We start from the raw sequence: 17338 nt of genomic DNA on the forward strand, positions 1-17338 counted from the left end.
ACATATGAAATGCATGAAGGACCACCACTGCAAAAAATATTTTCTTCATTTTTGGTTAATAATTTGCAAGAAGTGTTTCTTTCCCATATGAGGTAATTTTTATGTTGGGGGAATACAGCAACCACTGTACATACTATACAACGAACACCAAGTTTTTATCTGTTTTGCTACAAAAAAAGGTAGTGCTTCGTAAAAGGCAGCCGTGTCATATGTGCCTTGATTATGTCGGGAGTTAAGGGGTGTGTGGTGTAGGAATAGCCTATTGACATACGACATACAGTAACCCTATGCAGCTTGAAATTAGGCAATGTTATCTGATAGCTAACCTGCAGCATACCCAGACACATCATGTGAAGATAAAATGGTTTTAGTCAGCTGTTTCAAATTGATTGTGGGGCTGGGACTGAGACCTCTGGTATATAAGAAAAAACTTTGACAGCTTTGAAACAGAGTAGTGTGACCTGAGAATCCAGTTACAGAAAATGTCATGTCCTTGTGCACGCATACCACTGCCTAATCTATGACTTCAAGGAAATCTGCTCTTATGTAAACTATAAGTGCGTACTTCTATACTTCAGTAGATGCGAGAAAAAATCTTTAAGCAAGTGATCATTGCAGATAAAGGTTTCCCATACAAAGTCCGATGAGCTAAAAGTTGTAGTGGGATTGTGAGCATTACTGCAAGCTGAACTGGATGCTTTTGTGAAATGCTATATATATGTACATTTTGAGATAAAATTTGTTTATACAGCGGGTAAAAAAAGATTTGAACACGTCACCATTTTTCTAGGTAAATATATTTCTAAAAGTGCTATTGGCATGACATTTTCACCACATGTTGGTAATAACCCATACATACAAAGAAACCAAAACAAATACGTTCAGAAATGAAGTTCTGTGTAATAAAATGGAATGACACAGGCAAAAGTATTGAACACGCTAACTAAAATGTATTTAATACTTGGCACAAAATCCTTTGGATGCCTCCTGTGTGGAGAATCTAGTCGGATGCATTGCTCAGGTGTGGTTTTGGCCCATTCTTCCACACGGTCTTCAAATGTTGAAGATTCTGTCGGCCTCTTCTATGAACTCTGATCTTTAGGTCTTTCCATAGATTTCCTATTGGATTCAAGTCAGGTGATTGGCTGGACCATTCTAGCAGCTTTATTTTCTTTCTTTGAAACCAAGTGACAGTTTCCTTGGCTTTGTGTTTGGGATCATTGTCTTGCTGAAATTTCCACCCTTGTTTCATCTTCATCCTGGTAGATGGCAGAAGATTTTTATCATGGATGTCTTTGTACATTTTTCCCATTCATCCTTCTTTCAGTGATATGAAGATTGCCAGTACTGTATGCTGAAAAACAGCCCCACACCATGATGTTCCCACCTCCAAACTTCACTGTTGGTATGGTGTTTTTGGGTGATGTGCAGTGCCATTTGACCTTCAAACATGGTGTGTATTATGGCATCCAAAGAGTTCAACTTTGGTCTCATCTGACCAGACTATATTCTCCCAGTATTTCAACAGGCTTGTGTAAATGTTGTGCAGCAAACTTTAACCCTTTCATGACTAAGCCTATTTTTGAAATTTGGTGTTTACAAGTTAAAATCTATATTTTTTGCTAGAAAATTACTTAGAACCCCAAACATTATATATATATATATATATATATATATATATATATATATATATAATTTTTTAGCAGAGAATTTAGAGAATAAAATGGAGATTGTTGCAATATTTTATATCACACGGTATTTGTGCAGCGGTGTTTTTTAAACGCAAATTTTTGGGAAAAGGGACACTTTCATGAATTTTTTAAAATCCAAACAGTAAAGTTACCCCTATTTTTTTGTATAATGTGAAAGATGATGTTACGCCAAGTAAATAGATAGCAAGCATGTCATGCTTTATAATTGCACGCACTCGTGGAATGGTGACAAACTACGGTACCTAAGAATTTCCATAGGCGACGCTTTAAGTTTTTTTACGGTTACCAGGTTAGAGTTACAGAGGAGGTCTAGTGCTAGAATTATTGCTCTCGCTCTGACGATCGGCGATACCTCACATGTGTGATTTGAACACCGTTTACATATGCGGGCGCAACTTCCCTATGCGTTTTCTTTGCTGCGCGAGCTCGCAGGGACGGGGGCGCTTTAAAAAATTTTTTTTCTTATTTATTTTATTTTTATAAATTTGTGTTAAAAAAATTTTTTTTTTATGACTTTTATTGCTGTCACAAGGAATGTAAACATCCCTTGTGACAGTAATGGGAAGTGACAGGTACTCTTTATGGAGGGATCGGGGGTCTAAAAGACCCCCGATCCCTCCTTTGCACTTCAAAGTATTCAGATCGCCGAAAACGGCGATTCTGAATACTGTGTATCTTTTTAAAACCGGCGCCATTGGCAGCCGAGTAAACGGGAAGAGACGTCATGACGTCCCTTCCGCATTTACAATTAGAAGGCTGGAACGAAGCCGCCCACGGCTTCGTTCCAGCCTGCCCCCAGCCGCCAGAGGCAGCCGATTGGTCACTGGGCCTCCCGATGGCACAGGAGGCCCGGTAAGAGCGGCGGGAGGGGGGGGACGTCCCCTCCCGCTCCTCCGGTATAACAGCGAGCGGCTTTTAGCCGCATTGGTTGATATACTCGGATAGCCGATCGCTCACTGTAAACAACGGTACCGGGATGATGCCTGCAGCTGCGGGCATCATCCCGGTATAGCCCCGGAAAGCCGAGTACGCACATCTGTGTACGCTCAGCGGGAAGGGGTTAAATAAATAATCTTTAATATGCTTTTTCTTTGGCAATGGAGTCTTGCGTGGTGACTGTGCATAAATGTCATGGCGATTGAGTGCATTGCCTATTGTTTTACAGTGTACCTGCTAATTCCAGGTCTTTCTAAAGCTCTCCACAAGTGGTCCTTGGCTCTTGGACAGCTCTAATAATTCTAGTTTTTACTCCTCTGTCAGAAATCTTGCGAGGAGCACCTGATCATAGCCGGTTTAGAGTGAAATTATGTTCTTTCCACTTCCAGAATATGGCCCCAACAGTGCTCACTGGAAAATCCAGAAGCTTAAAAAAAATCCTTCTCTAACCAATGCCATCAGTATGTTTTGCAACAATAAGGTTGTGAAGGTCTTGAGAGAGCTCTCTGCTTTTACCCATCATGAGATATTTCTTGTGTGACACCTTGGTAATGAGACACCTTTTTATAGGCCATCAGTTGAGACTGGACCAGATGATATTAATTTGCACTGACAAGGGGCAGGATTGCTTTCTAATTACTGATAGATTGCAGCTGGTGTCTTGGCTTTCTATGTTTTTTTGCACCTCCCTTTATTCATGTGTTCAATACTTTTTTCCTGTGTCATTCCATTTTAGTACACATAACTTAATTCCTGAACTTATTTGTTTTGGTTTCTTTGTATGTATGGGTTGTTACTGACCTATGGTGAAAATTTCATGTCAATAGCACCTTTTTAGAAATGGCTTTACCTGGAAAAATGGTGATGTGCTCAATACTTATTTTACCTGCTTATATGTAACCTTTTTGTTTGTTTTTATGAAGAATATTTTCTATTAACTTTGAAAATACACTGAAAATGCTTTTGTGCTTGCTGTGTATTTTCAGGTATTTCAGGTACTTGCTCATTGACAATTAAAAACTGCTATGGAATGTGCTTGAGTAGGACAAGCTGTGGTCATAAATTCCAGTCTATCCTGAAAGGAAACCAATTCTAGTATACGCTGCCCTGTCAGATTCCATTGATATTAGTAACAGTGTTTGAAAATTCTTAGAAGTGAATAACTCCTTCCACTTGGAAACCCTCTCACACGTGCACCTCTGTTCCATCTTAAAGAGGAGGTCCGCTGAAAAAAAAATATTAAAAGCCAGCAGCTACAAATACTGCAGCTGCTGACTTTTAATATAAGGAGACTTACCTGTCCAGGGAGCCTGCGATGTCAGCAGCCGAAGCCGATCTGTCCTTCGGCTCTCGGCTGCTGCCGCCGCCATCCTCGGTAAGGGAATAAGGAAGTGAAGCCATGCGCGCTTCCTGGTTCCCTACTGTGCATGTGCGAGTCGCGCTGCGCGTCCTCTCAGGTCCCTGCTGTGTTCTGGGACCTGTGTGTCTCCCAGAATACAGCGAGGGAGGACCGGGTAGGCGCCGGAAGTGGCATAGATCACCGCAAGCTCCACGGTGATCTATGCCAGGAAGTGGGAGCAGATACCTGTATTAGACAGGTATCTTCTCCCTCCTCCCCCCTGAAAGGTGCCAAATGTGACACCGGAGGGGGGGAGGAATCCAAAAAGTGGAAGTTCCATTTTTGGGAGGAACTCTACTTTAAGCCCCATATACACTATTAGATTGTCTGCAGATTTTTGTCTTCAGATTTACCAAAACCATGTAGTTCAAGGGCCTGTCTGATTGCATACAAATTAAAACTCTTAAGGTTTGACCTCATATTATATGGTTTTGGTAAATCTGAAGACAAAAATCTGCAGAAAACCTAATAGTGTGTATGGGGTCTTAGTGGGGGATCCGTAGACAGATAACCCTGCTGTGTCCAGAACAAAACCGAAATGGATGCCAGATATCCCACATCCATGTCCGTTAGATTTAATTTGGTTTCTCCCCCATCTTGTAATGGAAAACTGACCCATGTAATCCCTAGGGGCATCTTGAAGTAAATGGATGTGCGTCCATTTATATCCATTCACATCTGTTCCTTTACATTTTAGGCCTGCAAAACCAGAGCTGTATGCAAATGGATGTACACCTGGTTACCCATAGGTGTGCGTTGCAGTCCATTTTTCATCTAATCAAGAGTTAAAAACAACCTGACCGAATGCGCATTGACAAGGGGCCTTATAAAACTGTGTGGGTTTATTTAGTTTTTTTTACCCAAAGTATATATATATATATGTATGTTTGACAATGCAAATTGGGTTCTCATTCTGCTCCAACCATTAGAAAATTGCGTTGAGTACATATGGTATAATATTATCACTAGCGGTGCTAAGTACACTCTGGGCCAAAAGCATTTTTTTTTTTTTTTTTATGAAACATGCTAAAAACTGGGCATTTTCAGCGGTTCCCTGCTGGCACTCTATGCTCCTACTTTTCTCTAATACAGCCTGCACAGCACTTGTGCAGGCTGTATGCATCCATTGACACACACAGGGCTGCTTGATCCTGCTCCCCTCTCTCCCTCCTCACTAGATTTGACTGACCGCAGCAGGAGCCAATGGCTGCCTCTCAGAGTGGATTTGATTTAAATCAATAGTAAAAAAGCTTGATTTAAATCGACTTGATTTAAATCATAATTTTTAAAGAGCAACTGTCATCTCTGTCCCACAGCAGCTCCTCTGACCCGCTGTTGACTCACCGACAGTCCCATTCATTTTAATGGGACGGTTGGTGATGCGGCAGTGACACAACGAGGTGAGGGACGTGGCGGCAGCAGCTGCTCTTTAAATGTAAGGAATTATTCTTGATGGTAGTTAGAATCTTTAATATTAGCAAACAAAATTAAGGTTTCCTATTTAGAATAATAAGCTGTCAGGTTAGTAAATTTTGGCACTGACTGGCACTGATTTTTGGCACTTCTGGTGCTATATTGTAATCGGGCACTGTTGATCAGTGCCCTGATTAGATGTGTAGATGTCCCCCTGAAAGGAGATGCTGCTGATCGGCTCTCCTCACACTGTCAGTGTGAGGCGAGGAGCGCCGATTACTGGCATCTCTGTGTTTACATGTGACCGGCTGTGATTAGACACAGCCGATCACGTCGTTAAAGAGCCACGGCTCTATACAGAGATGGGGGTCACGCCGTCCTAGCAGCACAGCGCGGCTGCGATCGCCGTGCGTCCCTGCGAGCGTCTGTCCCAGAACGAAAGCCGCACCGCCCCTCCATCATTTGACGGTGGGTGGGCAGCAAGTGGTTAAAGTATAACTGAAGGTAAAACTCCTATTAAATGTTTACGTTTTTGCTAGAGGAGAAATGGATTATAACACCTGTCAGTTTTTAATGCTGCCTGTGCCCCCAGGAGGTTCCCCCTCTCTTTGTCCTGTTTACCATTATTATTGAAAGTAAAATAAAATTACAAGTTTCGTCCACAGATAAAGAACAGAGGAGAAATCTTCCAATATGGGCATTAGTTCTGGTAACCTGGGGCTCCCCAAGAGATTCTCCTAATTTGGAGGCATTTTCTCTCACTTCCCGTGTTGGCTATGGGACAGGAAGTAAAGGGAACTCTCTGCAATGAGACAGATGGAAAAAAAAATTAAACCTTGCATGGTTATAATCATCCCTTACTCTAAAATGGGAGAATTTTTTTTTTTGCCACGAGTTTTACTTTAATTTATTAAGGCAAAAAAAAACATTCTGCCTAAAGAACCACTTTAAGAAGAACCGAGGAAAACACGGTGCTTTTAACATATATATTTTTTTCTTTGATTTTTTTTCCTGGTGTGTAGAGCAAGATTACTGAAGGGTATAGTTATCTGGTTGGTCTTTTTTTCCTTGATATAATGTAACGTATTCTTTAAGCCCTCGTTCACACTGGTGCAACTTTTGACAGTTCCAAAATGTATGACAAGTCGCACTCTATTGCCGGCAATGGAACTGTTCATATCGACTCATGTCGCAGTGATTATAAACAAGGGTCCTTCACTAATTCTTACCAATTTCATTGCGACTTGCAAAGACTTTTGTTAAATGAAGGGGGCAAGCTGCAATGAAATTGGCAGTGCAAATTGCACTGATGTGTGGCTTTGAAATTGTGCTGAAGTAGCTCAATTTAATAGCCCGACCGGTGTAAACCAGGGCTTATTGTCACAAAAATGACTGTGATTGAGACCCTTTGTTTTACAGTGTGAAAAGCAAGCTTTTACAAAGCATTTGTTGAAGCTTTTAAAGTACCATTCGGTTCCAGTTTGTTAATGTTGAACACAGATCTTAATGGGAGTGCCGATTGCCACTTTAAAGAAGCTGATAGCAGGCTTCAGCACTACTTGAAGCTTGTTTAAAGTGGTAATCAGCACTCCCATTAATATTTGTGTATAGCATTTCCAAACATTTCTGTCTTATTTTTATGAGTGTCTCTTTCATGTCTCCTATTTTTTATTTTTATGTGATCATAATTCCAATCAATGACGGGGATTTCTCTACTCATGGGTCAGTAAGCCTAAGGGATGTTAGACATTGCTTGAGATCAGGGTACAATACACTTCCAGTGGTTGTAAAGGCTAAGGTTGGGTTCACACATGTAAATTGTTTGAAAATATGTTCTTTTCAATGGGTCTGGTTCACATATGTGCGTTGCATCCGCACTCTGCATTGCACACAAAAGTGTGCGTTTTCTAGGCAGTGCAGTGCGAATTGCAGGCACATAATCTTCAATGGGAACGCATTTGATTCACAGATGTGTTCCGCTCTGAACACGAATGCTCTCCCCCTCCTCACTACACCTCCCCCCCTCTTCCAGGTCAGCTGATCAGCAGCTACAAGGGAGAGAAACCTGCTGAACGAATCATTTTTATCTTCGCAGGGAAACCGGAGCTGCAATTCGCACTGGACTAAAGTGAACCCAGACTAAAGGTTTTTGGGTTTTTTTTGCCTTAAAGTAGAACTATAGGGTAAACCTTTTTTTATTTATTTTTTTTAAAGAGTAAGGGATGGGTTATAACCCCTGACTTTTTTTTTTTTTTTCCCCTTCCCATCTGTGTCTCTTTGGGGAGATTCACCTTCACTTTCTGTCCCATAGCCAAAACAGGTAGTGAGAGGAAATCCCTGAAAATTAAGGGAATCCTATGGGCCCTCCCAGGTTAGCAGAAGTAATGTCCCCAATGGAAGATTCTCCTCTCTGGATCATCTCTGGATCGAGCCTGCGTGAGTACCTTGCTGGGGGGTGCTCTGCTCAGAAGACAAGAGGAGCCAGGACTGCATTGCGCAGAACAGCTTAGTATAACCTGTTTAATTATTACAAAAAAAAATCCTTTACAATGACTGACTTTAATACTACATTGCTGACAGTGGTTTTCAAATTACTGTAACTTTACTGTATGATTACTCTTTTTAGTCTGCTGATATTTTGAGATGTTCTTCATTTGATATAATATATACAAGTCGGATACCATATGATATATATGTTTATCTGAATCTGTATATAACATCCTTCTATGCATAATATATGTATCCATTCCATTTTATTGGAACAAAACTCAAAGAATGGGAAAAAAAAACCTGTTGAACACTTCTTAAGTCATTTGGCAATGAAAATGTAGACTCTTGTTAGTACTTTTTTTTTTTTTTTAAACAATAGCTGAGTTGCAGACTAGGAACATAGTGGTCAAATGAGGCTTTCAGGAAGTCATAACTTGGTATCATACCGTACATGCAGAGTTGAAAGCTTGCTAGGACGTGCAGTGCTGCCAGCAAGGCCTTGGCATGTTAACATGGCTGTGTTCAGAGTACGTGATAGACAAAAGGAGGGCCAAAGGGCGGGGATGTTACTCTGTGTGTATTCGAAATGACTGTGAAATATTACATAATCATCTGTGACACTATACATTGGGAGGTAGTGAAAAGCCTTTGCTAACTGGAAAAGTACATACTCTCTCTCTCAGGTAGATTATGTATGTATGCTTTTCTATCAGCGCACTTCTCCTTAACTGTACACCTTATAGTAGACAAGTGTGTACTGTCCGTGATACTTTTTTTTATTTGCACTAACATACAATTTTTCAGGACAAGCTTTCGGGGTATGTCCCCTTCTTCAAGGTCCAAGCGGTACTCACAATTGCACTAATACGGCTACAATCAAATCAAGTAGATAAGTGTGAAAGGACTGCAGCTTCATTAATCTGTGGATGAGAACTGTGGACAATACTGAAATAATGGTTCCACTGCCGCTTTATTACATTTAGGCTCCATGCACACTGGACGTTAAAATAATGTTAGAAAAATGCCAGTAGTTTTGCAGTGAGTCTTTTAACGTTTTTGCAATAGCATTTATTAGCTTTTTTAGCATCTATTGGCATTTATGAGCGTTTGGCGGTTTTTGTGGTCAGAGAAATGACTCCTGAATGCAATTTTATGGCGTTCAGAAAACAGCCCATAAACTCCACCGCTGATAAATGTCCAAAAACGTTCATGTGTGCATGGACACATAGGATAACATAGAGGGGAGTTTATGGGCTGTTAAAAAAAAAAAAAAAAAAAAAATGCTTATGAGCTTCAGTGTGCATGCAGCCTTACAATAAATGGCCTTATGAAAACCTATTGGTCTGTATTTCTGTCTGTAGTGCAGCTCTATTATCAGATTCTCCCAGATAGCAGTAACTAGAGGTCACATCAAGGTGAGGTGACCTGAATAGCTGATATTGTGCCATGTTATGCAATACCTTTCCATTATCTCACATAAAGCCAGTGTTTGAATACTGCAGACTTCTGTTCCTTGTTCTTTTCTCTTCAACTGTTTCATTATGCATATCCTTTGCTTGCATACATTTAAGGTTTTCCTGTTACAAGTCTTTGTCTTGAAGTTATTTACAGGCAGAATTGGCATGATTTGTTTTTGGTTTTGTACCCCTTAACCACTTCAATACCGGGCACCCCCTTCCCGCCCAGACCATTTTTCAGCGCTGTCGCACTTTGAATGACAATTGCGCGGTCATGCAACATTGTACCCAAATACATTTTTAGTAATTTTCTTCACACAAATAGAGCTTTCTTTTGATGGTATTTTATCACGGCTGGGTTTTTTATATTTTACAAAAAAAAAAGAAAAAAGACCGAAAATGTAAAAAAAAAAAAAAAAAAAGTTTTTCTTAGTTTGTCAGTAAATTTTGTAAATAAGTGATGTGCGTTGAGGCGGCACTGATAGATGGCACTGGGCACAGATGGGGCGGCACTGATGGGTGTCACAGATGGGAGGCACTGAAAGGCGGCACTAATTGGTGTCACTAATGGGTACTGAATGGTGGCACAGATGGGCACTGATTGGTGGCACTGGGGGGCTTTACTGTAATCAGGACCCTGATCATAACTTGTCCGGCTGATCGGCTCTCCTCGCCACACACTCTGTCAGTGTGAGGCGATGAGAGCCAATTACTGGCACTTCCGCATTTACATGTGACCAGCTATGATTGGGTACATATGGTTAAAGAGCGCTCTTTACAGAGATCGGGGTCCTGCCGTGTCCTAGGAACACGAAGCGGCTGTTCTGGGGCAGCGTCATATGATGTCCACCCAGAATGAGAGCCGCACCGCTCCTCTGTTATTTGAGAAGTTAGAGAAGGGGGTTGTGTTTTTTTGGTTTTTTTTGTTTTGTTTTTTTCTTGTGCCAATCCTACTTACCTAGGTGGATGCAGCATCCGTCCCCCACCAGCTCTAAGACTGAGAACCGAGCGTTCAAACATCACTGATCACTCAGTGCTCTGTGACAAGAGAGCTGGTGACTGTCGGTGAATGAACTGCACCGCTGTGATCCACAGGAGAAGTACGGCCAAACCAGCTTTGGCTGTACTTCTCCTTTAAGGCTAATGGGTAGTTTTTTTTTTTTTTTTTTTCCTTCATTCCTCCAGCTGGGTGGATGGAGGAATCCCCCTCACCAGAACATTGTATTCTGGTAGGGGTAACTGCTGTTCTATCAGAATACACTAATGACTGAAGCTTAGTTTAAAAAAAAAAAATTTAACCTCAGCAACTACAAATACAGCAGCTACTAACTTTAAAGGCCAGCTCACGCCACAATTTCTGCATTCTGAATGCGTTTTTTTGCATGCATGATTTTGATGCATTACGGTTATTTTATTTTTTTTTTTTTCATCTCAATTGAGGACGTGTGCATTTGGTTTTAGATGTGTTTTGCCATTTTCCAGATGCGTTCCATACACAAAAATACATGTTCTACTTTTGTTGACTGCGCTGCACTGTGAACTAGAGCCATTGGAATCCATATGATACACTGTCCATGCATTTTGCAGAATAAAAATTCACTGGACTGCATCTGGAACCAGCCCTTAATAAACAGGTACTCAAAGTCCAGCAGTCCAACGCTGTCTTAACCCCAGCCGGTGCCACCTTGTATGACTGAAAGCCGACTGGCTCCCCACTTTGCATGTGTGAGATCATGCTGGGTTGATGGGGCAATCAAGTAATTTTATTTCCTTCAACCACGGGTTGAAGGAAAGAAAATTGCATAATGAGTGGCCTGCCTAACTGTCTCCTTAATCTAATCTTCATGAGATATGTCAAGACAGAAGTTAATTGTCCAAACATGATAGGAGGTATGAACGTTCATAAAACCACTCGTTATAATAATATTTTTTTTTAACCATCCCTGCAAAGTAAAGGCTTAATGTGTTAGTATGCATTGCATACTAGCACATTATGTGAAACTTACCTGCAAATGAAGTCCCCGTGGTAGGCCGCACCCATCTTCGCCCGGCTTCCTTCTGGGGCCACGGACTACGGCTGTGTGACTGGCCAAAATAGCATGAAGTCACTCCTGCGCGGGAGCTTCCGGTCATGGCACACGCTCCTGAAGAAACTACTTGGGAGGCTGTTCCTTCAGAGCGCATGCACCGATGACATCAGCGCAGTATAGGCAAGCCTTATTCTAGGCTTGCCTATAGGTACAATGTATACAGGAGGGGTATACAACCTCTAAGTCTGAGACAGGTATTAATCATTCAAGTTACATGGCTGGAGGTGTTGAACTGCCAGGTTGTCTATTTTAAAATAGCAGAAGAGATGGGGAAGAGATGGCGTCCAAGGCTCTCAACCCTGTTTAGGATGGCTGCTACAAATTAGTAATGTAGATGGCCTTTTTTTATGCCTCTTGCAAACTATTTGTCTTTTCTGTCAAAATGTGCAGCTCACTGTACTTGAAAGACTATCCCTTTTCCCTAATGGGTAGGGTGACTGCCAAATCCTGACCTGCAGAGTTCATCATATGTTGAGGCATCAATGTGTCGGAGGTTGTTTTGTCTACCTGGCAGTGAAACATTTTCAGCATTACGGGGCAAGTCCAATTGAATGCTGCAAACTACTATATCATGACCTGAATAAATGAGCCCCCTAACAGACTATATGAAGGGTTTCTTTGGGGGGTTTTGAAGAGTACAGTGGGATTTAAATGGCTTCTGAGGTTTACGGGATTTCCTTTTTTAAAAAAAAACAAAAAAAAAACTTTCATTGACCTGTACTTGTTCCGAAAAAGACCCTTGTTTAGTTGGTGACTTCAACAAAGCCATTGATTACCATGAAGCCACGTGGCTTTGATTTCTTCTTCTTCTTTTTTCAAGCAAATTTCAATCCACATGTCAATATTTTAAGAAAGTTTGAGACTATAAAAAACAAACATACTCACTCAGGTGGATGCAGCATTGCTCCCCCGCCGCCTCTAGGCCAAGAACTGAGCAATCAAAGATTGCTGATTGCTCAGTTCTTGGTCTTCAGAGAACAGAGAGCTGGTGACTGTCAGTCAACGGCTCTCTGCTCTGCCCCTCCAGTGCTCACTGGAGCGCCAGGTTGTGAATGGGGCGGGAGCTGCTAGCTCAAGCTTTCAATGGCTCGTTGAGAGGTTGAACCAGCTCCCGTTGGTAATCTTGATGGATCCTGATTTTAAAGTTGATCTCTCCAGAGCATGGACCTGCTCAATGGCGTCAGCCGACAGCAGGCTTTAGCCCACTGTCTGCTGAATAGGGGTCACAGGATTGCAGAACTAAGTGCACTCCTGTGATTTTTCAGAAGCAGCGCAAGAAGAGATTTGGCTCTACTTTTCCTTTTTGGGCTAATCAAGGTAAAATGCTAGTGATTTCACTCTGAAATCATTCCATTTATTTCTATTAAAGAGGTCTAAGAAAAATGCTGTCCTGAAATAGCTGTTCTAAAGTGTGGAATAGAACACATGAAATAGAACCTATAAGGTTAATCACAAATTTAGAGGCAGTTGCAGGTTACCAAGCTGTGTCAGAGAACCTGTATACACACAGCCAAGGACATACAGACTGTTCCACAGATACAGAAATTTATGAGATTGTATAATGCAGTATACTACAGCTGCTGGTGTGTGCTATGAAGGCAGTGGTGCCAATGCATTGTTATTGATGCATCTCGCTGTTTTATCTTTTTTATTTTTTTTTTTCAGAGCACACCACTGCAGCGCAAAACTGAACTTTTAGGATATAAGGCAGATTGCCTTGTCTGTGTGTTGGGCAAGACTGCCTAGCACAGCCAAATGCATATGATGTGCATACCCTTATGGTGGCCACAAACAGATTAAAATTCAGCTGGTTCAGCGGGGACTGGACAAATTTCAGTCAGTCTGTATGTGGCCATTTATGTTCGTCGGAATTTGATTGTTCGATCAACTTCTGTCAAATGAACAATTTGGAAAACTTTTGTTGATCAGCAGTATCAGTCACTGATCAGTGTATTCTGACAGCGCTGAGTCCCTTTGCTAGAATAGAGTGTCTCATCAGGGGAGGGTCCTTCCTTCTACCTCATTTGTGTAGATGGAAGAATCTGTCATAATCATTTTTTGCCAACTTTAGTGTTACGTTTTACACATCCCTGCTTGTTTCGCCTTCTATGAAGTAAAAACAAATATATAAATATTTTATTTATTTTCTCCATCAGTTCTAAGACTCGGTTCACACTGCTGCGACATGGGATCCGACTTGTGAGACACCAAGTCACATGACCTGTCAAATTCAATGTTTCCTCATGAGAGCCATCTACACTGATACTACACAAATCGCTCCAACTTTAGAAAAGATGCCTGCACTACTTTGGTCGGACTTGGTGCCATTTCAGCCCTTGTACAGGCTCCTAAATAGCATCCAGATCGGAAGGAAGTCGCAGGCAAAGTCGTAAGACTTTGCCATTATAGTAGTGTGAACCAAACCTAAACCCTGAAGCCGTCCCCCACTATGTGTGTGAAACCTAGGTGACCCATACATTGTCTACAATCCTGCCAGTTAATGGCCCACAATATATAAGACTTTTATTTCTGTTTACAATCTCATTGGGGAAAATTTTCCTCACTTCCTGTTCCTGTTCTGCGACACCTGTGAAAGAAATGGGAAGGCACAGACTGCAAGCTGAACAAAACCGCATCAAATACTGATCAATGTGAAAGGGCCCGAAAACATTATCAGAAGTTGTAACCTTCTCCACACTAAGATTTTTTAAATTCCTTTTACCCTCATTGGAGAAATGTATTTTCACTTCTTGTCCTGAAAGGATGTGAGGGGAAATCTCCCAATGCCTATTTTTTTTAGCTGTGTTTGCTGTAATTATATGTTGTATTGATATCGATGGAGTATGTAACCGTTTTTCACATGGATTAAAAAAAAACAGATTCATTCTTTTGAATGTAAAAATAGACTGGTGTAAACTATAATTTTGGTAATCGGGCAGAGACCGTTCCTTAGACTGCCCAGCTGGCAGCAGCCCAGCTTCACTATTGGCATACAGCCTCACTAAGAAATTCCATAACCAGGCTTTCAGATGATATGAAATACCTCAGCCTTGATGTTTTCCTCGTCTGACTTACCAATTCTTTTATTTTCAGACATTTGTCTTCGTGTGGCATTCTTATGGCTAGAACACCAAAAAGGATTTTGCAGGATGTTGGTGACCCTTGTATCCAGCACTGTCGGGGCTTTCTGGGATTCACTGGACCATTCACTAATAAGAGAAAGGAGTACTCGGAGAGGAGAATCATTGGGTAAAAAATCTATTAATTTCATCTTTGGCCATTACTTATCCATCTCTTTTGTTGTGTTTTGCTTATTTGTAAATCATGTTGTTGTGTTGAATACATTTTTTTTTTTTTTAATTTTTTTGAGTAAACCTAAAATAGTAATTTGATCATCGTGCAAATATTATGGCTAATGCCCTCTTAAAGTGAACCTGTGCTTTGTCTATGCATAGCAACAGGTTCACTTAATTACCCACCCCCCCACTAATATTAAACTTGTATTTGTAAAGTCCCCCCTCCCTGCCTGTCCAATATCCTGGACAAAGAGAAATACCTGAATATCTGGTACTTCTGAGTATTAGAAGCCTTTGACTCTCTTCCCTTCCTCCTAATGCAGCACTGGGTGCCAGAGTAAGCAGTCGCTTGGCCCCAGCCCTGACATGTAGGAGCAGAGAGAGTTCACAGTCTTGTCTAAGCCTGACTGGAGGAGCTTGGAATTTTATATAGGGTTTGTATAAGCAGACAAGGGGTGGCATTTAGTTAAACCCGTTTCTTTGCCATGCATGGGCAAAGCAATAGGTTCAACTGTGTGGCTCACTTGGATGTAAAGTAGTTCTTTAGTCATCTTTTTGAAAAATTTTAAAGTCAGCAGCTACAAAAACTGTAAACACACTCACCTGTCCCAGGATCCAGTGCTGCCCTCACCCGGGTCGGTTTCTTCACCGAGTTTCCCTGTACTAACTGTGGGCAGCCTGCTGTGACTGCTTGTGGCTTCACAGCTGGCTGCTCACTGCACATGTGCAAGAGCTGAATGGTCCCACAGCTTTTTTGTTGTTGTTTTTGTGATGTCCTAAAAGGCTGGTGGGGAAGGATAGGGAGGGCCACACTTCCACTTGAAAACCAGGTACCTGCTTTCCCCCCAACCCCCCCCCCCCCCCAAGAAAAAATTGCCAACCATGTAGGAGGAGGAGCCGTGCCATTTCTTCAGTAGCAATTGCTGTGACTGACTGCTCCCCAGCGCATGTGACATCACGCAACTCCAGTCAGTCACATAGCCTGAGTCCGCAGCCCCGGAAGGAAGAGGAGCAAATATGGATGTGGCCACCAGCGGGGACAACACAGGCGATGCATACTAGCCCATTATGCTTTTACTTTGCAGGGGAATAAAGAGGAAGTAAAACCCATCAGGTTAACTTCCTCTTTACCAATTCTTAGATGTGATGGCTGTATTCATTTTCTTTATTGGGCTTTCTTCTATTTTTATCTGGTGATCCAGCCAGTAAGCCTTTTTTTTTTTTCTCAAAAGAATAGGCTTTCCAGCAGAATGCATCAGTTACAGAGATGAGACAAAACCATTTAACGCTGGCGGGGGGTGCTTACCATGATTCGGCCTTTATTTATGTATAACCTTTATCTCAAAAGGAAAACAAAAAACGTTTACTGTAAGTGCTTATAAGTTACCTAACCTCGCACAGGAACCAGCTAATTTAATGCATATTTAAAATCCGTACAAAAAATTCACAATTTTTTTTTTTTTTTTTAACTTCTGGTGCTCAGATTTTTTTTCACCACTTATCGCCTCTCGGTGGCCCTTTTAAGAAGATCTTGGCGCCAGGAGACAAATCAGTTTTTCCAGTTACGTGATTGGCTCTCAAAGCGAGAACTGTGACAGCTCGGTCAGTGTGCGGTGTCAGTACCCAGACCCCCATTGAGTTAGAGTCACATATATGCATTGTGATGGTGGGAAAAGGTTAATAAAAATATTTAAAAAATTCTCTCTTCTTTTGGTGTGTTGTCATTCATACGGGCCTCCTGCATTTGTTTTATTAGAGTGCAAGAGAAATTGATCTTGGAATTATAAACCTACTTTCCATAATAATTTATCTTGCCTTTAAATGTACCTACGTGTATACATGCGTTTTTGGTGCATTTAGGCTATGTAAATTGCCCCCTGATTTCTAAACAGAATGCCCCTAACTAAATGCACAGACTATTTAAAATCATTACATGCATTTATACACTGAAATGTCCTACAAATGCAGAGAGACTCTAGAGTTCATACAGGTGGATTTGAAACAGAAAATGAAAGCACATTTTGCTGACTAAATTTTAGAGCTTGTGATAGATACTGATAAGCTTGTGAAGCTTGTAAATGTTCTACTAATCTGCTTATGTCAGCATTGTGTGTATTATTTATTTATTTTTATTTTTTTCCTGACTACACTTGTCTAGTATAGTTTTTGCTCTGTCACGTTTAATGTGGCGACCTCCAATACCACTTTAACACCACCTAATAGTGCTCTGGTGCTGTCCTCTTAGGACAGTCTAGCAATGATTATTTAGCTTTTCTAAATGTTTCTGGCTTCATCATGTGTTTTGAATTCAAGTGATGTGCATGATTTGGAATCCCTTTTTATATGTCTTTTCTCGTGTCACTGGACACAAGTGCAGCTTGTCCCTCTTGCAAAAATGGTTTTAATCTGTTATGAAATAATTGAACAATCTGCCTATTCAGCAACCTCTAACTTGGTGTGTGCAGGTAGCAAAATAACAGAAATCATTCAGTACAACTCTGCTACACATGCACATTATCCCTGTGTTTTATCTTTTTTTTTTTTT

At 41.2% G+C, this 17338-nt stretch overlaps 1 protein-coding gene across 1 annotated transcript in view; it reads left to right on the forward strand.

Moving 5' to 3' along the window:
• COQ10A (coenzyme Q10A) overlaps positions 1 to 17338 on the forward strand; it is a 67738-nt gene that overhangs the window by 15751 nt on the left and 34649 nt on the right. Inside the window, exon 2 of the mRNA XM_073614003.1 lies at positions 14591 to 14746. Coding sequence (XP_073470104.1) covers positions 14591 to 14746 — 156 coding nt within the window. The remainder of the gene's footprint in view (positions 1 to 14590; positions 14747 to 17338) is intronic.

The sequence above is a fragment of the Aquarana catesbeiana genome, linkage group LG02, assembly GCF_042186555.1.
Source record: "Aquarana catesbeiana isolate 2022-GZ linkage group LG02, ASM4218655v1, whole genome shotgun sequence".
Classification (NCBI taxonomy): Eukaryota; Metazoa; Chordata; class Amphibia; order Anura; family Ranidae; genus Aquarana; species Aquarana catesbeiana.